Source organism: Tachyglossus aculeatus, chromosome 4 (assembly GCF_015852505.1).
Source record: "Tachyglossus aculeatus isolate mTacAcu1 chromosome 4, mTacAcu1.pri, whole genome shotgun sequence".
In the NCBI taxonomy this organism is placed as follows: Eukaryota; Metazoa; Chordata; class Mammalia; order Monotremata; family Tachyglossidae; genus Tachyglossus; species Tachyglossus aculeatus.
Window position 1 is genome coordinate 102,560,156 of NC_052069.1, and position 26,439 is coordinate 102,586,594.

General features: G+C 42.0%; 1 protein-coding gene across 1 annotated transcript in view; it reads left to right on the top strand.

The window, feature by feature from the left end:
• The window catches only part of PSMB7 (proteasome 20S subunit beta 7), a 68,837-nt gene that overhangs the window by 18,667 nt on the left and 23,731 nt on the right, over positions 1-26,439 (top strand). Inside the window, exons 5-6 of the mRNA XM_038745988.1 lie at positions 1,949-2,064; positions 18,683-18,741. Of these exons, the coding sequence (XP_038601916.1) occupies positions 1,949-2,064; positions 18,683-18,741 (175 nt within the window). The remainder of the gene's footprint in view (positions 1-1,948; positions 2,065-18,682; positions 18,742-26,439) is intronic.

Genomic DNA, 26,439 nt, shown 5'->3' on the forward strand with positions numbered 1-26,439 from the left:
TCACGCACAGTCTCAGCTCACAGTCAGAGGAGTGAGCTGGGATCTTACCTCCATTTAGTGGATATTTCTGACTGATGTGTAGAGGAATGGATAAAATCAATGAAAATTTTTGACTCGGTAGATATGTACTGGAAACGTGTCTTTGAAACAGTAAAAAATGTGGTTGGGAAAGGGGAAAAACTGGTGGCAGGAGACCAGTAGTCAAGCAGGGCTCTACCAAGTGCCAGACCAGCATGGTGCCTGTTTGGACAGAGAGGAAGGGGCAGATCTGGGAAATGTTATGGGGAAAACATTGATAGGATTTAGTGGTAGGTTGAATATATGAATTGAGAGAGGAGTAATCCAGGATAATGCCAAAGTTACTTCAGAGACGGGTAGATCGGTCGTGTTAACATTACATGGGTTCTTGTTCCTGAGATGTCACATCATTTTTGATGAGAAACTCACTGTCAAAGGAAAGGCAGTATATAAATCATATCCACACACAAAAATAAAGGCACCAGGTAGATTTACATACCGGGTTTCTTCTCTCTCCTCTGCCGAAAGAGCTCAGGGTGTTGTTCAGAGAGCTCTAAACTTGGTGTTTCTAAAGCAAGAGTGGGCAATTCTTTTGGCTGAAGGGCCTCTTTTAGATACTTTTACAAATCTTTTGAAGGCTGCACACAAACTTCTTGTTGTCGTGCTCAAGTGGGATGGGTTGAAGTGTTTTGAGGCAGAAATGGCTGCGCTTTTGTCTTCTGTGGCTCGTGAGGGTCTCCGAGCCTATAGAGAGCCCCAACGCAGCTGGACATGGTGGGGGCCTTAGCGATAGTTCCAATTAATGGTTGGCCCAGATCCAGATCAGAGTGAATCAGTTGGTGGGTTTAACCTGGCCTGTGGGCTATATTTTCCCCAGCTTTGATCTAACATAAAATTTTAAATCTGAGATATTGGGAACTAAATCTAAAGGTACAAGCAGGGAGGTGAGGGGGGAGGGTCGGGAGTGAAAGGAAGAGCCAGCAATGTAAAATCAAACCAAAGGGCAAGGGATTCTGAAGCCTTCTAGGTGTCAGTGATTTAGGTGACATAGGCCACCATTATTCCAACAGAAATGCACTTCTGTTTTCCCTTAATTCAAACCAAACCATACAACTATGGTTTGAGGTGCCTTGTCTGTATGGGAGCAAAGAGAAATGTGTGTATTATGCAGAAAATACAGTGAATAAACTAAATTGAATGTTGTATAGTAATGTTATGGTACTATCAGTATTGGTTCGTGTTAGATATGTATTCCCTTCTTTATAGCTTCATATGGTGCGTTCTCTAGCGTGTCAGCACCCTGTGGTCAGGGAATGGGTCTACCAATTCTATTATATTCTTTCCCTAGCACTTAGTACAGTGCTCTGCATGCTGTAAGCACTCAATAAATACAGTTGATTGATACGGCTAGAACAGTCTTTGAGACCATCTTCTAAGTGTTTTGAAAAATAGGCTATTCCATCATCTTTTTTTTTGCACAGACCATTGAGCCCCAGGGATGCTAATGAACTGGTCAGTCAGTTGTATTTATCGAGCACATACTGTGTGCAGAGCACTGTACTAAGTGCTTGGGAGAGCACAGTGTAACAGTACACCAGACACATTCCCTGTCCACAACGAGCTCAAAGTCTAGAGGGGGAGCCAGGCATTAATATAACGATCACATCTAGGTAGTAACAGATTTCGGGTTAAAAAATCACCACCTCTGATTTGGTTAATAATAATGTTGGTATTTGTTAAGTGCTTACTATGTGCAAAGCACTGTTCTAAGCGCTTCTAAACCCTGCTTACTGAAAGTAAAATAACCAACGAGGTGAAGCTAATGGTGAAACAATTAGAAAAATGCTTAATTACTGTACTTTAGGCTTATTAAGACTGAAGTGAATTTCAGGCTCATTTTTCTCCCTTATGCTCTCTTGCTATTTACCAGATACCAAGGTTACATTGGTGCAGCCTTAGTCTTAGGAGGAGTTGATGTCACTGGACCTCACCTCTACAGCATTTATCCCCATGGATCAACGGACAAATTGCCATACGTTACAATGGGTAAGTTGTAGGATTGTTCCTGGTTCTATTTAATATCTCCATTCCATTGCTTTTGGGAACCCAAGAATCAGCTTCCAAGTGGCCACCATATTACAGCCTTCCATTTCAGCCCTGGCCTGTAAACTGTAAAATGATTTTCCAACTTGATTAGGAAAATCTGTAGTCACAACACACATTTGAGATTATCAGCCCACTTTACTTAAGGAAAATAAATGCGAGGTTTTTAAGTCTCTTTAGAAGTCAAAAGAGAAACAATTAAAATACTGTTTGTCAGAGGCGTTGTCTCCATGTCTTGAAATTTGACATATCCTTGGGCCTTATTAAGTGAGACTGAGTGGGTCTTTGTTTAGGCAGCACTTCTACAGGCCTTGTAAATTTTAATGGTTACTGCGTCTTAAAATATCTGTAATTAGTTTCTTGTTAGTGGAGAATTGAGGAAATTACCACCTACAGTCATTTGGAAATGGCCATTTTGAGACTTTAATATCCTAGTATGTTCATTCTCTTATAAGATTTTTGCACACAACAGCTGTTGTCTTTTGGGTGGGGAGAAGGTGGACCCTCTAGGTGCATTTCAGATGAGTCCTTATAATTATTTTTAAGTGAAGGTGTTTACCGTCATTTTACAATTGCATTCAAAATTGCCTTCCTGAAATGGATTCTTTTATCAATCCCAACCCGAATGAGTTTTTCATTTCATCAGTACCTTTTACATTGGGTAAAATGGTGGGGATCAGGGTGGATTTTGATGGCAGTTGGTATATTTTCAAGGAAGAAGATGTAGTGGGTTTTGATCCCGTGAACACTTTTATTTGAAAATGGATGATGAAGATAAATTGTATTTTTTTCTTTTCATTCTTTGATTCAGTCATATTTATTGAGTGCTTTACTGTATGCAGAGCACTGTACTAAGCGCTTAGAAAGTACAGTTCAGCAATACAGAGAGACAGTCCCTGCCCACAACAGGCCCACAGTCTAGAAGGGGGAGACAGACATCAAAACAAGCGAACAGGCATCAATAACATCAATATAAATAAATAGAATTATAGATATATACACATCATTAATAAAAGAAATACAATAATAAATATGTACATATATACACAAGTGCTTTAGGGTGGGGAGAGCAATAGAGCAGAAGGAGCGAGTTGGGGCGATGGGTAGGGGAGGAGGAGCAGAGGGAAAGGGGGAAGGGAAGGGAAGGCCTCCTGGAGGAGAGGTGGGCTTTCAGTAGGGCTTTGAAGGGGGAAGTGTGCTAGTTTGGCAGATGTGAGGAGGGAGACCATTCCAGGCTAGAGGTAGGATATGGGCCAGGAGTTGACGGCGGGACAGGCGAGAATGAGGCACCGTGAGAAGGTTAGCACCAAAGGAGTGGGGTGTGCGGGCTGGGCCGGAGAAGGTGAGAAGAGATGTGAGGGAGGAGGGGGCAAGATACGGAGAGCTTTGAAGCCAATAGTGAGGAGTTTTTGCTTGATACGGAGGTTGATAGGCAACCACTGGAGATTTTTGAGGAGGGGGATGGCATGCCCAGAACTTTTCTGTAGAAATTTTGCAACCCAGCCATAAATAACCTTGGGTACTCCAAAAGGATCCTCAGCTCACTCAATCCAGCAGGAGTTTAGAGAACATCTGGCTTATGGTTTTGGGGACCCGCCCTGTGCCCAAACTGCTTGCCCTAAGACACATATTTACACCCAGCAGTTCCTTTGTTTACTGCTTCATTCAGGTGCCCCATTAATCATCATAATAATAATAGCTGTATTAGTTAAGCAGTGACTATGTACCAAGTACCGTTGATCATACTCATCCAAGAATAGCGTATTTCAGGTACACTTATTGGCCCTATGAGGGTACAGCAAGTTGTAAATGCTACTTCACCTGTTTTGTCCTCCTTTTCTCATTTTGAGTAGGAGGGAGGTTTAGGGGGCTTTGAGGATAATATAGGGGAAGGAGAAAAAGAGGAAGGGAATGGGGAAGGGAAAGGAGAAAAAGAGGAAGGGAATGGGGAAGGGAAAAGGAGGGGAAGAAAATGGAAGCAAATAATCCAAAAATGGCTCTTCTTGCCCTGAGAGCCATTTTAGCTTACCTCATCCCTGCCCAATATGCCAAGTGGCATTTATCCCCTGGGAACACACAAATGCTCCTTTTCTTGAGCTGGGATACCCTGGCCGGATTCTGCTGATCACAGCAGTGGCTACTCTCAATGCAGATGCAGTCCAGCTTTATTGCCACAGCCTGGGATCCTAGGTCTCATGGGGATTACGTGACTGCTGGGGCTCTAGCATTCCTGTTCTATCTTTGGACCCATGCCCGATGCTCACTCGTTCCAGGAGGACTCACCCCCAGCCTCCACTTGCACAGGTAGAACCCAGATCCACCCCCTTCCGGGACCACAAGGACCATTGCTGACATCCAGCCTCTGGTGTCCTCATGAGGACCAGAATTGTGGCTGCTACATTCTCGTCTTCCTCTTGCTTTTTCGTGGGCTGGATCCTCCATTTCTGGTCCTGGGTGCTGGGTGGCCTAGCTACAGCTGTCCAACTTACCACCCAGAGCAGAAGGGTGGTGGGGGAACAGGCTTGGTGGCATTACCTCCACAGTGCTAAGCTCACCGGAGCCCAATGGAACAAATGAGAATATTTGAGTTCTTAATTGGATCATTTTGCTGTTTTCTAGACCCTCTGCTGGTTCATATAAGGGAATTTAAAGCAAATTTCAAAAGTGATTTTCTCTGAATATTTTTGACAGGAAGAGCTGGAAGCTACTAATTACCCGTAAAACAAATGTGCCTAAATTTTGTGTACCCAGGAGTCTGGTATCTTGCCAGAAGCCTGTCAGCTACCCCAATCTACATAAAATACAGATATTGGTGACTTGCTCATACTTAATATGGTGGTATTTTGCTTCTCAAGACTGTTTTATGCTGAGGCCTAAATGGGTTAATGGGTTGCATTTAAGGGTACAGAATTCCTCACATTTCACTCCGTCATATTTACTGAGCGCTTACTGTTTGCACAGCACTATACTAAGGGCTTGGGAAAGTACAATATAACAGACACATTCCCTGCACACAAAGAGCTTACAGTCTAGAGAGGAAGACAGATATTACTATAAATAAATTACAGATATGTACATAAGTGCGTCGGGGCTGGGCGGGGAGATGAATAAAAGGAGCAAATCAGTGATGCAGAAGGAAAAGCTTCTTGGAGATGTACCTTCAGTAATGCTTTGAAGGAGGGAGAGTAACTGTCTGTAGGATATGAGGAGGGAGGGCCTTCCAGGCCTGAGGCAGGACATGAGTAAGAGGTTGGCGAGGAGATAGACTGGTACAGTGAGAAGGTTGGCATTAGAGGAGCGAAATGCGTGAGCTGGGTTGCAAGATATCTTTGGGCAGTAATTGCTTTGAGTTTGGAGTTATGGCAAGAAGGCCAGAGAAAGTGCCTCTTCCCCACCGTGCAGATTTATAGAGCAGTCCTTTGCTGTAGTAGTTAGTAATCAGTCAAAAGTATTTATTGAGCACTTGCTGTGTGCTGAACACTGTACTAAGCATTGGGAAAGAGTATTTAAGTGAGGATTAGACAGAAACCCTGTCCCTCCAAGGGCCCACAGTCTCTGTTGCAGTGTGGCTGCAATCACTGTTCTCATACTTGACTGTCTTTTTCAATCTGCCTCATAAACTTGGGAATTACCTGAGACCTTTGCTCTGAACGAGCCAGCATATTCACACCAGATTTGCCCAGCCATCTAAAAGCAGCTTTTGCTTCCTCCACCTCTCCCCCATCCCTGTTGCCACCGTTCTGTAAGATGTAGAGTTGAGCCTTGGTGCATTTTAAAAATGGTTTCTGCTGTCCCTCCTGCTTGTGGTTATCCCACTGCAGTTCATTGGAGAACAAGTTTTTGTTCTTTTTTTATAGTATTTGTTAAGCGCTTATTATGTGCCAAGGACTATCCTGAATACAGGGGTAGATAAAAATTTATCCAGTGGGGCACAGTCCTTGCCCCACATGGGGCTCACAGTCTAAGTAGGAGGCAGAACAGGTATTTGAATTCCCCCATTTGCAGTTGAGGAAACTGAAGCACAGAAGTTAAGTGACTTGTCCAAAATCACACAGCAAGCATGTGGCGGAGCTGGGTTTAGAAACCAAGTCTCTGGCTTCCAGATCTGTGCTTTATCCACTAGGTCATGTTGCTTCATAACAGTTGCTTGAGTGACCTGTTACCCATTTTCCTCACCAGCCTGCCCAAAAGACCTGGGTTTCAAAGAACATTTTAGTACTAGTGGACTAACTGCATTCTAAGATCCCATTGTTGTTGATCATTCAATCAGTGATATCTGTTAAAGCACTTATTATATGCAGAGCACTGTACTAAGCATTTGGGAGAGTACAATCATGATTTGCCATTTGTTGTGGCTACCACTTGCAGGCGATGAGTATGAAACTGCTCAAGAAGCCAATCTCATCAATGGTATTTATTGAGCCCTTACTATGTGCAGGAGCACTGTCCTCAGTGCTTGGGAGAGTAGAGTACAACAGAGTTGGCAGACACATTCCCTGCCCACAACAAGCTTACCATCTAGAGGGGGTAGACAGATTAATATGTGATGTTCAAACTCAGCCATCGCGTAGTTTGGGTGGGGCACCTTGTTTCCAGTTCCCTCAGACTTCCAAAGGGGAGTCTTCCTAGTCTCCTAGATATGATTTTCTGCTTATGTGCTTTGTTGGACATTATCCTAAGCGGGTGGTAGAATTCATTGATAGCTTTTAGTATTGAATTCCTGGCAATTTTTTGGTTGATCTAGGATTTTCCTTTTGCGGTCTGGTGTCTAACTTTAGTCTTCAGGTTGATCCTAAATTCATTGTAAGTTCTGATCCAGAAGTGACTCATTCATCTGTATGTATGTGTGTTTTTGTGGTTGTAATTCCAAAGCACAATCATTCATCATTCAGCAACTCCTGGAGTTGGAAGAGTTTCCCAGAGGGAAATGTAAGTACTGAAATAGGTTTACTGGCCTTACCACTTTAGAGAACAAAAATCAGGGGAAAGAGTTGCTTAGTTGTATTCTGTGAAGACAAAAGGTGTGTTCTCTTCTAATTCTCAGATTAATTAGTTCATTCTTTTAACTTGCCAACCTTTCTTTGTTAGGCAGGCCTAATTATTGTCAGGTGCAGCTTGGGGGCCATCTCAAGCTATTAGTCTTGTAGGATTTCTTACAGCAAGGCTGGAAGGGTAAATCAAAACTTGATTTTGCCAGTTTCATTTCCAAAAGAATTAGCAGGACTAAATCTTAAAAGCCCTGTGTTCTTGGAAATGCAGCTCTTGGACATTCTAGGAATACTAACTTAGAATAAACATTGGTCTGAATCACTGGGCTAGACTTTGAGTATCTACCCAGGCTATTTGTAGGTAAACTGATTATACAATTTCCATGCTAATTACTGAGATGAATCCACAAAGTCTAATCTACAGTATACCTTAGCAGTTAAACTGAAAGTAAACCACATGGGATGTCACCATCACCACCTTATGGGCATGAGATTGTTAAAATTTAGTTGTAGAATAAAAAGTATTAGATGGAGAATGTAAATCTCATTTACAAAGCATGTTCACTTTCTGTGTTTAAAGAAGGGCTAACAAGGTGAAGCTTTAGTTTTTGTACATTTTGAATTGGAGAAAATTAGAGAGATTGAAAAGTCAATATGCCTGCATTTTTTTACAATTCAAATATTAGTTATTTATCTAAAATACTGTCATTAAGGAGGTCCTTTGTGGTTAAAAAAAACCTTATAGCTTCCTTGAGAATACTGAAAGTTGGATTCCATTCCTATGAGGGAGTACTCAAGGGTGAACTCTGGAAGTTTTGATTGTGTGCATCTGTTCATATGCTTCATCAGATCTGAATCAGGAGTCTTGCTCACTCTAGATCCCATGATGAGGCTGACAACACACCATCTAACCATTAAAGAAATTCTGTACTAAGCACTTGGGAGAGTCCAGTAGTATGGCGTTCTGCACACAGTGTTTAATTAAATATGATTGATTCTTTGCCCTTTTGAAAATGTACCAATCTTTCTATCACCTTAGTTTGGGAGACATGTTGTTCTTTGCCCACAGTGAGTTTACAGTCTGGGTGGGCAAGGCAGACATTAACACAGATAATATATAATTTATTTATTTGATTCATTCCTCACCCCAATAAGGTAGCTCAGAGTTGCAGAGTGGGATGGAAAGGACCCTCTCCATTTCAGTTTATTTTAAGCGGCCATGCTAGAGGCTGTAAAGAGAGACCTGGATGCAGGTGGTAGAATATTTTCCCACTTTTGGGAAATGCTTCCAATACAAAGTAATAGTAATTATGCTATTTGTTAAGTGCTTACTATGTGCCAGGTACTGTACTAAGCACTGGGGTGGATACAAGCAGATCAGGTTGGACACAGTCCCTGTCCCATGCGGTGTTTACAGTCTCAATCCCCATTTTCCAGATGAGGGAACTGAGGCACAGAGAAGTTGAAGTGACTTGCCCAAGGTGACAGAGCAGACAAGCAGCAGAGCTGGAATTAGAACCCATGACCAGACTCCCAGGCCTGTGTTCTATCCACTATGCCATGCATAATAATAAGAATAATAGTAGTAGTAGTATTTGTTAAGCACTTACTATGTGCCAAGCATTATTTGAAACACTGGGGTAAATACAAGGTAATCAGGTTGTCCCACGTGGGTTCACAGTCTTAATCTCCATTTTACAGATGAGGTAACTGAGGCACAGAGAAGTTAAGTAGCTTGCTCAAGGTCACACAGCAGACAAGTGGCGGAGCTGGGATTAGAACCCATGTCCTCTGATTTCCTAGCCTGTGCTCTTTCTACTAAGCCACAGTGCTTCTTAAGCTCTTATAGAACCACCTAACCGTTAAAGAAATTCTGTACTAAGCAATTGGGAGACTCCAATACAGCGGAGTTGGTAGACACATTCTCTGTCCACAAGGAGCTCACAGCCATGGGATGGGGGAAGACATTAGCATAAATAATTTATTATTAATTTGTAGAAATTAGGTGACAGAACAGAATACCAACACAATACCAACACAAAATGCTTTTCCCTTTCTCCTAGTATTTCTTCCCTTTCCCCAGGCCCTTTTTTGTTTTCTTATGCCAGCCTCCTCTCTGATCTCCCACCCTCGTGTCTCTCCCCACTTAAATCCATACTTCACGCCGCTGCCCGGATTGTCTTTGTCCAGAAACGCTCTGGGCATGTTACTCCCCTCCTTAAAAATCTCCAGTGGCTACCAATCAATCTGCGCATCAGGCAGAAACTCCTCACCCTCGGCTTCAAGGGTCTCCATCACCTCGCCCCCCTCCTACCTCACCTCCCTTCTCTCCTTCTCCAGCCCAGCCCGCACCCTCTGCTCCTCTGCTGCTAATCACCTCACTGTACCTCGTTCTCGCCTGTCCCGCCGTGGACCCCCGGGCCACGTCATCCCCTTGGCCTGGAATGCCCTCCCTCCCCACATCCGCCAAGCTAGCTCTCTTCCTCCCTTCAAGGCCCTACTGAGAGCTAATCTCCTCCAGGAGGCCTTCCCAGACTGAGCCCCCTCCTTCCTCTCCCCCTCTCCCCCCTCTCCATCCCCCGTATTACCTCCTTCCCTTCCCCACAGCACCTGTATATATATATGTTTGTACATATTTATTACTCTATTTATTTTACTTGTACATATCTATTCTATTTATTTTATTTTGTTAATATGTTTTGTTTTGTTCTCTGTCTCCCCCTTCTAGACTGTGCGGCCACTGTTGGGTAGGGACTGTCTCTATATGTTGCCAACTTGTACTTCCCAAGCGCTTAGTACAGTGCTCTGCACACAGTAAATGCTCAGTAAATACGATTGATTGATTATACCTGTCCTGGTGTAAACATTCCTCTGCCCCTTTTTCCTCATCTCTTGGGGGTGTTCTAGTTTACCCTCTTTGAATCTTTCCCTTAGATTCTCCAGCTGCCAGGATAGAGCTACTGCTGAGCTAAACGGTTGCCCTCCCCCCCCCTCCCCCAGGGATAGGAGTCTTGCTCCTCTCTGATTTTTCCTTCAAGATCCCACCCTGGAGAACTTTTCTCCTGTGACTGATCTCCTTCAGACTTTCTTCCCTAATCCTTCTCTGTGTCTTGACTGTCCAGTATCACAACTTAGAATTTTCTGCCCCCCCCAGAATGTCTGAGAGGCTTCCCTCCCAACCAAATAGCCCTTCTCCAACTAAGCCCCCTTTCCCCCTACTCACTTTCCTTCCTGTGTCACTATTGCACTTGACTCTTTACCCTTTAAGCTCTTGACATTCAGCCCACCTTTCAACCCTACTGCCCTTACATACATGTTTGGAATTTATTTTGATGTCTGTCTCCCCTTTTAGGCTAAGTTCCTTGTGGGTGGGGAACTTACCTACTCTGCTTTATTGTATTTCCCCAAGCTCTTAGTACGATGTTCTGTACACAGCGTTCAATAAATATGATTGATTCTTTGCCCTTTTGAAAATGTATCAAGCATAAGGAGGAGAGTCTTAGAAGCTTCTCTAGGCTGTAAACTTGTAGGCAGGGAACATGTCTACCAATTCTGTTATAGTGGACCTTCTCGGGCGCTTACTACAGTGTTCTGCATACAGTCAGCGCTCAGTAAATATGATTGATACTTTTTTTCTTTAATCAAACTTTTTAGTTCAGGTTCTTTCTACCAGCCCAGTTGACCAAGGTCTCACCCATACTCCTCCTGAAAAAGGAACTGTTTTAAAGAATCGAGTCCTACTACTTGGTTTAATTTATCAAAAATAAAGAGCTTGCTCACAAAATGATTTTTCAGAGGTGGAATTCACACCAGATCATTACTTAGTGGGTCTGCTGGGCTCCTGGGGTGCTGAAAAGCCTTTCAGGATGCTTGTGGCTACCCCAGCTCCTGGAACTGTCATTTCCTAGAAATTTCTAGACTTGTTCCATTTGAGACCCCAACAGCCATAGTGTTTTTGGAAGTCAATTTCCATTAATGTTTGTAAAAGTACAATTTTCCCGCCTTCCCCACCAACCCCCAAACACACACACACTAGTTGTTCTCCTATGTATGCTCTTGCTGATAAGGTGGTAATTGACTTTTTGTAAAAAAAAAAAAAACCAAAACAAATTGGGGACTCGTTAGAAAGCCAGACTCTTGGTGAAAATTTGTCCAAATAGCGAAAATCACCTCCAGGCAGCTACTTTTTCCCCCCAATGGTATTTCCTCAATATTTTCTTTCAAATGGAAAATTATCTCAAATTTCATCTCTTATAAACAAAATGGAGATCATTTTGCCTTTCTAGTGATTTGGTTTCTAGAAATCTGTAAATCTGGCAAGAGAGACTTACATAACCGTAGGCTTATTAATGTAAGGCTTTCTTAATAACTTTAACTTTGGATTCCTGTATCTCAGGATGCATATAAAATATTCTTGATACCAAATCTAATTTGAAATGCACTGAAACACATCCAAATTGTAAAATAAAATATCGAGAAATTAATAGACACTGCAGTTGGAATTGTTTCTGGCCTTTTGCAAAGGTGGTACTGGACCAATAGATGGTGCCATTACCTAAGAGATTGGAAAATTATTTAGACTATAAAAGCTGCACAATAGTAGTGGTGCTTGTAGCACAGTCTACATTGGCCAAATGTAATGTATTGGAATTAATATAGGCAGTCTAAAAATTTATTTCCTCGATTCTGCTCTAAGGGATATTGGTTGTAAAATGACTTAAATGAACAAATGGTATGGGCACCATTTCCATTTTCCTCATGCAAGCTGTCTTGTTTCTTTTCCCACACAGAGTGTTTTGAAGTTCACTTCTCTAAGTCCAACCAAATAAAACCTTTGCTCATTAGCAGGTTTCAGAAGGAGTTGAGTACAGCTCCAACAGTTTAAGTTCTTTGCTTTGAACTCGACTTCAGAGAGCAAGTGGGTGAGAGGAAGAGAGGGAGGTTAACCTGTTCAGTATTACCTGCTCTTGTTTCAGAGTTAGACGCAGGTGAACCCTGCTAAAGAATCCCTTTCTACTCTCTGAAAGCTAAAGCCTTGATGTTTTCCTTCTGGGCTATGCAGGGGATAGGTTAGCTTGAATATCACCTAAATATTAGCATCTTAGTAAGGTGTAACGGGGCGGGGGGTGGTGGTGTGCTCTGTGTGTGTGTGTGTGTGTGTGTGTGTGTGTGAGAGAGAGAGAGAGAGAGAGAGAGAGAGAGAGAGAAAGAGAGAGGAGAGAGAGAAAAGAATTGTCACCTGGCAGGCTTGACAGAGTGAGATGGTGGGAAACCCCCAAGGAAGTTAGAAACCATAAAAAGCTGAAGAGTCGTGTTTGGAACATATTTGTCATATTAAACAATCAGTAGTAGTATTAAGGGCTTACTATGTGCTGAGCACTGCACTAAGCCCTGGGAAAAGGGTACCTAGGTGGGAATTAGACATGGACCCTGTCCCTTTGAACAGGAGATCTAGAATTTGGCCCAAGATCCTCTGGTCCCAGTGGCCTGATGCCATAAAGACATGCATCAGTATAATCAAGACTAGCAAATATGTCCATATTTTGAATGTACCATTTTACCACCTAAACTTAGAGTTAGCTGGCCCCTTGAGCCCAATTTCTACTTCCATCTTGTGATATACCATCAAATAAATTAATAGAATAAAGGCTTCTTGCTTCCTAAGTCTTGAATGACCCTCATTTGCCTTATCTGGATGTCTTTTATTGTGAAGACGTTTTTTGTTGGGTTTTTTGTTTTTTTTTACTCTTGGGTCACTGAGGCATAGTATTTGGTTGTTCAAAAATCCCCACAAATCCCATAATAATGTAAAAATTACATCCTTTTATTAAAGTGCATCTCCATTATATTTCAAGTTGTGAAATTTAATTTTTAATATTTTGATAATGATCTTAACTCACCTTTAAAGCTATGACATGGGAAGCAATGATTTGTGTTTCTTGTAAATAAACACTAAGATATCTGACATTGAGCTGCATTTGCTGATGAATAGAAAGCACTCTTCCCCCTCACGAGGGGTTTAAATGTGATACTCAGTGCTTACTCAGGAGTGAAAACATCAAATTAAACTGTTTATGCTGACAAAGGACAAATCTGGATTTCAGCAAACGATGCAAGATTGTCTGATTGCTTGGCTTGTCTAGGAAAGCTTCTGGCCAAGACTTTTAATGAAATGCATGCATAAAATTAAACCATTTTAAGTCGGTATTTCAGCTTTAGGAAGCAGTAAGATAGGCTCGTTCCACTGCTCTCTAGTGGCTCAACCTGGTCCCCTGATACCAACCTTGTTTCATATTCATAAATCAGCTCTTCACGCGTTGGCAGTGTCGGCCTGCAAACCAAGCTGTACCACCAAGAGACCAGGCCTCTCAGCCAGGAACCAGAGTGAAAAATGATCGCAATCGATGGGGCTGGGGAGAGCACCGAGTTTTACTCAGAATGAGCAGCAAATTGAATAGCAATGAGAGAGGGTGAATAAGTGCTCTGCCAAGGAGCTCTGACACTGATGGATTAGAAAGTTCTAGGTGTTACTCTTTTAACACTGCATATATCTCGCATTGTGACAGGACATGGTGGCAAAAAGGTCCTCCGGTGCTTAAAATGTGCAGCTTTTTAACCCTGAAGAGAGTCTCTCTAGCCAATAGGTCTGTTTATATAGATTTTGGAAGTGGAGAACAGAGGGTAGGTGATGCATAAGAAATCCATTTCCTTTCGACTGGTAAAAGTGCCACAATGATAGCAGAATTTGGGAAAATGGGGCGGGACCAGAGTGCTGTATGACTGGGATTTAAAACCATTGTCTGAAGCCTTATCTTGTGTATGTGTGAAAGCCCATGTGTGAAAACTGAAAACTGAAATTAAGGCCAGTTGCATTTTTAAACTGCTGATTTTAGAATTGATGGAGTTGATATGAATTGCCAGTCTTTTAGAATAGACATAAAGCTCTCCTGAGGATATCTTTAGGCCAAGTGGTCACATTGTTTTTTTTTTTTTATATCAGCAAGCCCAATATCTTAAAATGACTTTATAGAATGATGGCAGCATTTCTCTATTGCCATTAGGTAATTCAATCAATCCCTGAGAAGTAGATACCAAAAAATAACATGTACTTCACCAGGGCTGAGTTTCTAGACATTACAAACAGCTAAAGGAATACAGTAACATTTAACAAATTCTTAATGATTTTGAACTCCTCTCCATATTTCAAGAAAAGTGAGTTCAATATGTGCTAGGACAGTGATTCATGAACTGAGGCCAGGTAAATTTGTAAAGTACTCAGATCCTGGAACATATCATTTATTTTATATTAAGCATTATTACACACCTTCTAAATAAATAAATGCTTAATATAAAATAAGTGTTTTTATTTTAAAAATGTAAACTGCCATGTATGCTGAAAGTTACACTTTCCTAATGAAAATTCTAAACTCAAGTATTAATCTCAAATAAACAGAATATTTACAAACATATCTGCAAACAATACTGGATTTGTGGGAACGGTAGTATCAAACAATCATTGGTATTCATTGAGTGCTTACTGTGGTGCAGAGCACTGAATTAAGCACTTGTGAGAGTGCAACAGAATTGTTATGGATGTTCCCTGCCTACAAGCACTGTGGCTTAGTAGAAAGTGCATGGGCTTGGGAATCAGAGGTCGTGAGTTCTAAGCCCGGCCCTGCCACTTGTCAGGTATGTGACTTTGGACAAGTCACTTAACTTCTGTGCTTCAGTTACCTCATCTGTAAAATGGGGATTAAGACTGTGAGCCCCATGTGGGGCAACCTGATTACCTTGTATCTACCCCAGCACTTAGAACAGTGCTTGACACATAGTAAGCACTTGACATATTCATTCATTCAGTCGTATTTATTGAGCGCTTACTGTGTGCAGAGCACTGTACTATTGGGAAGTACAAGTCAGCAACATATAGAGACGGTCCCTACCCAACAGTGGGCTCACAGTCTAGAAGGGGGAGACAGACAACAAAACAAAACATGTGGACAGGTGTCAAGTCATCAGAACAAATAGAATTAAAGCTAAATGCACATCATTAACAAAATAAATAGAATAGTAAATATGTACCAGTAAAATAAAGTAATAAATCTGTATAAACATACAGGTGCTATAAAACAATAATAATAATAGCATTTGTTAAGCACTTACTATGTGCAAAGCACTGTACTAAGCGCTTGGGAAGTACAAGTTGGCAACATATAGGGATGGTCCCTGCCCAACAATGGGTTCACAGTCTAGAAGGAAGGGGGAGACAGACAACAAAACAAAACATGTGGACAGGTGTCAAGTTGTCAGAACAAATAGAATTAAAGCTAAATGCACATCATTAACAAAATAAATAGAATTGTAAATATGTACAAGTAAAATAGAGTAATAAATCTGTACAAACATATATACAGGTGCTATAAAACAATAATAATAATAATAATAATGGCATTTGTCAAGCGCTTACCATGCACAAAGCACTGTTCCAAGCTCTGGGATAGCTACAAGGTGATCAGGTTGTCCCACGTGGGGCTCACAGTCCCAGTCCCCGTTTTACAGGGGAGGCAACTGAGGCCCAGAGAAGTGAAGTGACTTGCCCAAAGTCACACAGCAGACAAGTCGGGGAGCTGGGATTAGAACCTGTGACCTCTGCCTGCCAAGCCCGTATTCTTTCGCCATCATCATTATTATTAGTGTAGAGGTCCAGAGGTCTCAAGACTTTCATGTTGATTCTGATATTGAAATAATACCAGTAAATAGCAATAATATAATTGATGGAGCATTCCTGGTTAGTGATAACTAGTGTTTAATATTAAATCACACCTCAGTGAGATTTTGTCGTGAAGTGGTTACAAATAGAGACTACATAAAGACTCCTGTTAACTTGGATTTTATTCACCTTTCCTTCCTGATTTAGAAGAAATTAAGCAGATTGGAGATTGTTTTGAAACATAAACACCTGTCCTTTAATTTTCTTAAGGTTTTTTTGTGCCACCCAACAGGATTTCTTTTCCATCTGGTATTCATTCTTTTAAATACGGTGTCAGTCTGCTAATAAGAATAAAATATTGAATAAGGAAATCACTTTTATAGTCAGAAAACAAACTATCAGCTGTGGTGTACTGATGATATTTTTGGTCAAGACCCAATTAGGGCTAATTTTCTTTTTCCCCCAGTCATAACTCAACACCCAGTAGTCCACCAAACACCTAGAATAATGAAGATTTGTGTAACTCATATTGTTGATGGTAATGGTGGCGTCTCCTGTTGTTAATGATGGGCAAGTCTCAGTCCAGTCATGAAGACTTCAGGATTGAGCACCTGTGTGAAAGAATTGATTATAATGCTAGTGTGGTTGACACGGTGCTACTGGCATTTTGTGAATTCCAGCCATTGACTCATTAAACTGTGAATATGGCTACTCAGATGCGACAGCCCAGGACTGTCTAGCAAGTGTGCTCCTGAAAGTGTAATTGAATGCCTCCTTTAATATGGGGTGGGTTTTGGGAGGGGGATTCTAATGACCTGAAGTGGGTCTGGGAGATTCAGAGAATATATTCAGACAGAGTATGATTCTGATGGTTCAGCTTGATAACTCCGGTTTATACGCTAAAGTTTACAAGGGGCAGCTGAATCTTTGAAAAGAATAGCTTTAAAGAACTTTTTAAAATTCATTTTGTCTTGTCAGGTGGTGTGAATGATTGGAAGAATGTTTAATTGTAAGACAGACTGTGGGTTTTTTTTGGCACTTTTAGTGGGGGTTGATGTCTGATAGCTGTATTTTTATTGTGAGGAATTGATTCCTCTGTATGGGAAGTGCTTATCCTCTCCCAAACAGTACAGTGTTGTGCACATAGTACGCACTCAATAAATGCTATTGATGATAATGATATTCTACATATGTAATTGCTGTCAAGACTGGACCAGACTGTCTGAAGTAGCCACTAGGAAGTCTAGCTCTTTTGGTTCTATTGATTAATAAAAATAAAATAAAAAACACCAGACTGGAGAATTTTGTGTCTCAAGCTCTCAAAAGTTGGGTGAGTTTCCTTGAATTTGCTCCTGCTTAGGTAGTTAAGTGAGATTGCAGCCGTTTATATAGCTTTATTTCTCCTCCCCTTTTCCACAAACCCTTTTAAAAATCCCTTAATTGCCAGTTTTCTTTTTCTTTAATGAAATGGAGAGGTCTGTAGCTCCATGGTCTGAATGGATTGTCATTGCTTACAAGTCTCCACTTCAAGCTTCCTACTGCTTGTAGATGTGATGTATTTGATACTGTAAAGGTAATGATCCTCAACCACGGCAATATTCCATAACAGGAGTATCTGTCATATTCATTGGGATTACCATGTTCATTGATTTGTGTCTGTAAATCTGCTGTTTCTACCCTTTAAATTTGATCTATAATTGGGCCTCCTTAAATGGTTCAGATAAGGTAGTCTGTGTTTTCTCAATGCAGTGTCCCTGTCAGCTGCTCCTTTTTCATTATACATTCAGCAGACTTGATAAAATCAGCAGGACACCTCATTTGAAACTGTTTAATCGCTGCCTTTTTCTTTTGCTAAACCATTGAGGTGGTCAAGCGATGTACACAAATCATTTTAAATAGAAAATATGGTTTTCTCCATGACCCAGCTAAATAGATAGTGGTATGCAAAACAAGTTAAAAAGTAATAAATGCCAAAAAAATATTTTAATTGGAGTAAAAAATTGTGAGCAACTTATCCTCTCTCCAAAAGTAGAGCGTTCTGAAAAATGGCCAGAGTCCTGGAAAGACAAGCTGATGGTTTTCTTAAGATTCACACCCCCCAACCCCCCGAGAACAAAGCAAGTCCAAAATTTCCAGTAGTACCAAGCTGCTGTTTATGTCCATGTACAGGAAGCCCATGCTTTTTTATAATGCCTGTAGATATTGTTCTTTTGCTAAAGACCAATTCTTTATCCATTAATAGGTATGCTGGCCAACCTTTGAACCAGTGCCCATTGTGATTCTGAATTCTTGTTTCCTTCTTGGTCACTTTTGTCTACTCAGCTCTGAACCATTCAAAATATAAACTCAAAATAACAACCGAGAATAAATGACGCCTAATAAACTGTTTTAGCCAGAGTTGGAATAACCCGGTGGCTGCAGCTCGCAGCCCTATTACCATTGCTAGTGCGCCGAGTATCCTCCCCATGTGTCAAGGTGACTGTGCCCGGGCAGCTCATTAAAACAATCTCTCCTTTTTAACTGGCTTGGTATTTAGCAATATATACCCTGCAACCTGCCAAGACCCAAATGTGGGACATGAGAATCACAGCGGAGCAGGATATAGAAAATGATGTGGCATTCTCTTTTTTAGCCATGCTTCAGCATTTTATTGTTAATAATTTCCCATTACTCATGCTACTAATGAAAACAGGGCCAGACCCAGGTAGATCTGAGCCTAGGTGTATGTTGGAACTTGCTCCTTTGAGGAAGAACTATTAAAAGGGGCAGGTGCCCAATGACATGTTCCTCTAGCCCCAAAGTAGGGATCAAGGTGAAGAGCTCAGGCAGTGAACAAACTAAAAATGGGTCTTGTTTCTTACAGGCTCTGGATCCTTGGCAGCAATGGCTGTATTTGAAGATAACTTCAAGCCAGATATGGAGGTATGGGAATTGCACCACCAGGATTTTGTGGGTCTTTTTGATTTGGTTTTTGCTCCAGTAAAAACACAGAAGAGACTTCAAAAGGCTAAATCTTTCAGGCAGGACCTTACAGGGTATCAGGTTGTTGTATTTATCATTTTAAAGCCGCTTTCTCATCTTTCAAAATCTTAGAACATTGACATTTATGAGGGTTGTTAAGAATAGGAGATTTGTTGAACTAGCAGTCCCAGATTCAGCTGTTTTCGGATAGGGGAGTCAGCACCACAGCCTAAGAACAATGGTATTATCAGGATTTTGACCTGCCATGAACAGTACTGGGGATATAGGAACTTCAAAAAAAAAAATAAAGGCCCCAATGAAGCAGCTGTCACAATGCATCCCAAAATCATTTCAGGAAATTCTATTTCATGAAAGAAGAAGAATGAATATTTGTCTAGTTCTGTCTCATCTGTGATATAAAACTCAGGTGAGAAGTTTCTAAACACCCCTGTAGGGGAGCTTCTTGCCTGACAGGAAAAGGCGACATGATAATTATGGGATAGGATAATCTATAGTAGGGGGTGTCTCTGGCTGGACAGATGATCTTAGAGTGGAGGGTACCTGAGAAGTCTATTTTAATATGTCTTTTAGAGGGGTAAAAATTAATTGCCGTTCTGTTTGAAGTCCCAGCTCAGCTTTGCATTTTTCTGAGGTGTTTTCTCACCTCCCTTTTTACTGAGTCGTCTTTAACCACAGGGCTTGTTGCCACTGTCAACATCCAACGAGTTTCTACCCTTGAGACTTTTGGGTTGTCTGCACAGTCCTGGGTATATTTTTGCTATTCACTCTGCCTGATCTCAGCAGCATGAATCTAGGTAATAGGACTCCCTTCTGGGCAAGGAATAGTTGGACTGGGCTAGCCACCAATTGCAAGACTGAAATGCCTGGCCATAAATGTTTGTTAGGGATCACACCTCTTCCTCATTTAATGAACAAAAAAAAAATTGTGTTGTCCTTTGGTGTTACCGAACTTATGATGGCAGTATTCCCAGGCACCTCGATGAGGTTCCTGGGACTTACTTGAAATCTCCCAAGACCTGTTATTTGGGAAGACAATTCTTTTTTATCTTCGTTCTGATTTGGAGTGTGAGGTTGCGGGTTCAGGGTAGTAGATAGATACCCCTTGCGTTTGGCAGGAGGCTTTCCCTCACAGTTGAAGCTTTGGTTTGGTTATCTTTCTGCTTTCTTTCTTTGAAGTGTACCAGGGGATGTCCTAAACTGATCCTGTTGTTTGGGGTGAGGCTGGCAGCTCTTAAAGCTATGGGATTTTTAGATTGTCTCCTACCTTCATAGTAACCTAAAGTGGAAATCCCCTCCAATTCAGCTCTGGAGAATTTGAATTGCAAGTTATGTACCTCAGGCCAGACCAATTGTTTTAGGCTTCAGTTCTGGCCTTCTAGGTACATCTACAGAGTTTTACAGATGCGCCAAACAGGCTGTTAGTTTCATATTCAGTCAATCAATCAATCAATCAGTCATATTTATTGAGCGCTTACTGTGTGCAGAGCACTGTACTAAGCACTTGGGAAGTACAAGTTGGCAACATATAGAGACGGTCCCTACCCAACAGTGGGCTCACGGTCTAGAAGGGGGAGACAGAGAACAAAACAAAACATATTAACAAAATAAAATAAATAGAATAGATATGTACAAGTAAAATAAATAGAGTAATAAATACGTACAAACATATATACATATATACAGGTGCTATGGGGAAGGGAAGGAGGTAGGGCGGGGGGATGGAGGAGGGAGGAGGGAGAGAGGAAGGAGGGAGAGAGGAAGGAGGGGGCTCAGTCTGGGAAGGCCTCCTGGAGGAGGTGAAACTAGCATAACATAACATAGCATTAAAACAATAGCATTGTCTTCTCATTTCTCTGTGGGGGAATAGTAATAGTAGTACTAACCGCTTACTGTACTAAGTGCTGGAGTAGATACAAGATAATCAGGTTGGACATAGTCCCTATCCCACATGGGGCTTGCATCTAAGTAGGAGGGAAAACAGGTATTGAACCTCCATTTTACAGTTGAGGAAACTGAGAACCAGAGAAGTGACATACGCAAGGTCACACAGCAGGCAAGTGGCGGAGGCTGGACTAGGACCTGGGTCCTCCAGGTCTGAGCCCTTTCCATTAGGCCACTGCTTCTCTGCAGTATATTTGTATAGTAGCAACCTTTTCCATTTTGGGGTTTTAAATAGTAGGATTCACCTACACATGAGAAAGAAAATGTAGGTCATTTCAAATATTCCAAATGTGGTAATTAAATGTAGGAAAACCATAAACCTGCAAAAAATGGAGTGGTAATGAAAGTAAGATTTCTGGTGACATCTTGTAGCATGCATAAGTAAATGTCACAGACTCCTTTAAACCACAGTAATCTCTTCAAACTTGCATTCAGTGCTTGTCTGATTTCAGTTGATTAGTTATTCAAACTTGCATTCAGTGCTTTGTCTGATTTCAATTGATTAGTTATTCCAAAGAAAAATGGGAATTGAAAATAAGATTGGAAGTTTTGAAGTGGATTAAAAGTTCCCTTTACTATTCTTGTCTCTTCCTAATTGAGAATTTGAATTTAACCATAAAGTGAATGTAATCAATTAGTCATATTTACTGAGTGTTTACTGTGTGCAGAGCACTGTACTAAGTGCTTGGGAGCAGCAAGGTGTAGTGGATAAAGCATGGGGCTGGGGGCCAGAAAGTTATGGGCTCTAGTCCTGGCTCCACCACATGTCTGCTGTGCGACCTTAAGCAAGTCACTTCTCTTCGCCTCAGTTACCTCATCTGCAAAATGGGGATTAAGACTGTGAGCCTCATGTGGGACAGGGACTGTGTCTAACCTGATTATCTTGTATCTGCTCCAGTGCTTGGCACATAGTAAGAGCTTACCAAGTACTATTATTATTATTATTATTATTATTATTATTATTATTATTATTATTACAAAATAGCAATATAAGAATTTAGTATGTGGGACATTTTGGGGCAATGAATTGAAATTTTAGATTTTCTCCATTAAACGTCTTCCGGTGTCAGTAACTTTCCCAGATGATTGTTTCACTTTATAGTTCTGTGTTTAATATGCCATGAGATCCCAGAGCAGATTTACCCAATTCCTATTTCAGATTGATAATTTAAATTACAGTTTTATGTGAATGCTTTTATTCAGTCTCTTTTACAAGGTACTGTGTGATTTACATATACTGACAATTAATACAATCAATTTGAGATATTTGTAGTAGCTACTTTCCCAACTTCCAAGTTAAAAATGAAGAATAATTAATTAATAGTATAACCAGTGGACAATAAATAGTACTCCAAAACATTGCTGGAAATATTATTTTCCAGGCCAGTAAGTAGGCAATACTGTCTTGGGCTTTTAAATTATGATTATGAAGACCAGCCATTGGTGTGTAGCTGCTTTGCTGCTGGGAGCATCTAATGACCTGACATACCATTAATGCTCGGTATGCATAGAGAAAGTTTAAAATTTAGTAAGAGGGTTTTAATCAGATACAGCTAAATTTGCACTGTTCTGAAATAGAATCCCAAATGAGGGCTGAATCTGTTTCCCCTGGCTCATGTCATTGTAGTGGCTGGTGGTAGACCTAGGACTGTTAAGTGCTGAGAAAACCCTGAAGATAAGCAGCCATAGTTACAAAGCGTTGAATGTTCTCCTCCGTGGAGGTCATTGGCCCTTGGTCGATCTGGTAGTAACTGTGCTGTACTCCATTGTTTTCTTGGAAGTTTTTGAGACTGTGGAGGAACTAATTCCATTCTGTCTTATCCGGTATTGGCATTTTTGAATTGAACTCTTTCACTATTTCAGAGCCGGGTCTTGTCTTTCATATTTGCTAAAAAACAACAGCCCCATGAACATTATGTAATAATGAGCAGCATGCCGAGAAGCAACATGGCCTATTGGAAAAGCACTGGGCTGGTAGTCAGGGGACCTGGGTTTTAGTCCTGGCTCTGCCACTTGCCTGCTGTTTGATCTTGGGCAAGTCACTTTATGTCCTTCATTCAGTCGTGTTTGAGCGCTTACTGTGTGCAGAGCACTGTACTAAGTGCTTGGGAGAGTACAGTATAACAATAAACAGACACATTCCCTGCCCACAATGAGCTTACAGTCTAGAGGGGGAGATTTTCAGACGGAGAGGCAGAGAAAGACAGAGACATAGAGAGTTAAGAGTCAGAGAATTAGAATCAGTGACACATAGAGACTGAATTAGAGATAGAGACAGCAGTAAAGAGTAAAAGACAGTGAGTCACGGGGGCTGAATTAAAGGCACCGAGACATGGAGGCACCCCGAGAGCTAGGGACAAAGAAGGTTAGAAACACAGAAACAGCAAGGCACAGCAACACTGAGAGCTACAGACAGTGAGACACGGGGACTTCTGTGTGCTCCTCGTCTGCAAAATGGGAATTTAGTACCTGCTTTTCCTTCCCCTTAGTCTGTGAGCCCCATGTGTACCATGGACTGTGTCCAGCATAGTTACATATCTACCCCAGTGTTTAGTACTGTGCGTGGCACAAAATAAGCCCTTAACAAGTATTGCAGTTATTATCATTATTATTAACGCTTAAGACAAATAGTTGGTATTCTGAACTGGAGCAAGGCTTTCTTTTCCTTTAGAGTTTACCCTTTTCTCGGCCAAGTTACCGAAAATACAATAAATCCAATTAATGGACAACTTTTCCAGAATTTGAAATTTTAAAATTTTCATATAGCTTTCCAAGAGTTTCCTAAATTAATCAATCAATCAGTCAATCAGTCGTATTTATTGAGCGCTTACTATGTGCAGAGCACTGTACTAAGCGCTTGGGAAGTACAAATTGGCATCACATAGAGACAGTCCCTACCCAACAGTGGGCTCACAGTCTAAAAGGGGGAGACAGAGAACAGAACCAAACATACCAACAAAATAAAATAAGTAGGATAGAAATGTACAAGTAAAATAAATAAATGAATAAATAAATAAATAAATAGAGTAATAAATACGTACAACCATATATACATATATACAGGTGCTGTGGGGAAGGGAAGGAGGTAAGATGGGGGGATGGAGAGGGGGACGAGGGGGAGAGGAAAGAAGGGGCTCAGTCTGGGAAGGCCTCCTGGAGGAGGTGAGCTCTCAGCAGGGCCTTGAAGGGAGGAAGAGAGCTAGCTTGGCGGAGGGGCAGAGGGAGGGCATTCCAGGCCCGGGGGATGACGTGGGCCGGGGGTCGATGGCGGGACAGGCGAGAGCGAGGTACAGTGAGGAGATTAGCGGTGGAGGAGCGGAGGGTGCGGGCTGGGCAGTAGAAGGAGAGAAGGGAGGTGAGGTAGGAGGGGGCGAGGTGATGGAGAGCCTTGAAGCCCAGGGTGAGGAGTTTCTGCCTGATGTGCAGATCGATCGGTAGCCATTGGAGGTTTTTGAGGACCTCCAATGGCTGGGTTGCTGCCTTACGTAGGAATACAGGTATGCCCTGTGTTCTGAATAACCACAGCAACCACAATGGAGAAGCAATAAATCATATTTATTGAGCATTTACTGTGTGCAGAGCACTGTACTAAGCTCTTGGGAGAGTACAATATAATGATATAACAGAGCCCACAACGAGCTTACAGTTTAGAGGGGGAGACAGACATTAATACATTATGGTTATGTACGTAAGTGCTATGGGGCTGTGGAAGGGGTGAATAAAGGGAGCAAATCCAAGTGCAAGGGTGACACGGAGTGAGAGAAGAGGAACTGACGGCTTAGTCAGGGAAGGCCTCTTGGACAATCAATCGTATTTATTGAGTGCTTACTGTGTGCAGAGCACTGTACTAAGCGCTTGGGAAGTACAAGTTGGCAACATATAGAGACAGCCCCTACCCAACAGTGGGCTCACAGTCTAAAAGACTAAGACTGTGGACAAGACGTGCCTCCAATAAGCTTTGAAGGTGGGGAGAGTAATTTTCTGTTGGATATGAAGAGGAAGGTTGTTCCAGGCCAGAGGCAGGATGTGGGGGAGAAGTCGGTGGTGAGATAGATGAGATCGAGGTACAGTGAGAAGGTTGGCATTAAAGGAGTGAAGTGTGCAGTTAGCTTTGTAGTAGAGCAGCGAGATGAGGTAATAGTAATAATAATAATGGCATTTTTAAGCTCTTACTATGTGCAAAGCACTGTTCTAAGCGCTGGGGAGGTTACAAGGTAATCAGGTTGTCCCACAGTGGGCTCACAGTTTTAATCCCCATTTGACAGATGAGGTCACTGAGGCACAGAGAAGTGAAGTGACTTGCCCAAAGTCACACAACTGACAGTTGGCAGAGCCAGAATTTGAACCCATGACCTCTGACTCCAAAGCCTGTGCTCTTGCCACTGAGCCACGCTATTTCTCTGTAGGAGAAGGTAGGTAGGTAGGAGGTAGGAGGGGGCAAAGTGATTGAGTGCTTTAAAGCCAATGGTGAGGAGTTTCTGTTTGTGGCGGTGGATGGGCAACCACTAGAGGTTGTTGAGAGGGGAAACCTGGGCTGAACAGTTGTGTAGAAAAATGATCTGGGCAACAGTGAAGTATGGACTGAAGTGGGGAGAGGCAGGAGACAGGGAGTTCAGCAAGGAGGCTGATACAGAATCAACGCAGGATTGGATAAGTAGTTGGATGAGCATAGTAGCAGTTTGGGTAGAACCGGTAATAATAATAAAAATAATAATGGTGGTATTTATTAAGCGCTTACTATGTGCCAAGCACTGTTCTAAGCGCTGGGGTAGATGCAAGGTAATCAGTTTGTCCCACGTGGGGCTCACAGTCTTAATCCCCATTTTCCAGATGAGGGAACTGAGGCACGGAGAAGTTAAGTGACTTGCCCAAGGTCACACAGCAAACAAGTGGCGGAGCCGGGATTAGAGCCCATGACCTCTGACTCCCAAGCCTGGGCTCTTTCGACTAAAGCCACGTTGCTTCTCAGGATTTAGTGGTAGTCTGAATATGTGGGTTAAGTGAGAAAGATGAGTCAAGGATAATCGTGGCATTTAAGTGCTTCCTATGTGCCAGGCACTGTTCCAAGCTTGGGTGGATACAAGCTTATCTCGTCGGACACTGTCCCCCTACCACGTGGGGCTCACAATCTTAATCCCCATTTTGCAGCTGAGGTAACCGAGGCACAGAGAAGTTGTCCAAGGTCCCATAGTGGACTAGTGGGAAACTGTTGACCATCCCCTTCTCTTGGAAACATTATCCAACCCCAGCTTCACTGGCACTGTCCTTCCTGATTCTCCTCCTATCTCTCTGTCCTGTCATTCTCTGCCTTTCACAGGCTCCTCCTCTGCCTCCCACCCCTAAACTGTACGAGTCCCTCAAGGCTCAGTTCTGGGTCCCCTTCTATTTTCCAACTACACCCACTCCCTTAACTCATTCGCTCCCATGTCTTCAACTACCAACTCTATGCAGATCATTCAAATACCTACATCTCCAGCCCAGGTCTCTCACTCTCTGCAGTCTCGCATTTCCGTCTGCCTTCAGGACATCTCCAGGTTTGTGACACCTCAAACTTAACATGTCCAAAACAGAACTCCTTATCTCCCCACCCAAACCCTGTCCTCTCCGTGATTTTTGTGTCTCTGCACCACCATCCTTCCCGTCTCACAAGCCCATAACCTTGGCGCTGCAGAAGCAGCATGGTCTAGTAGATAGAGA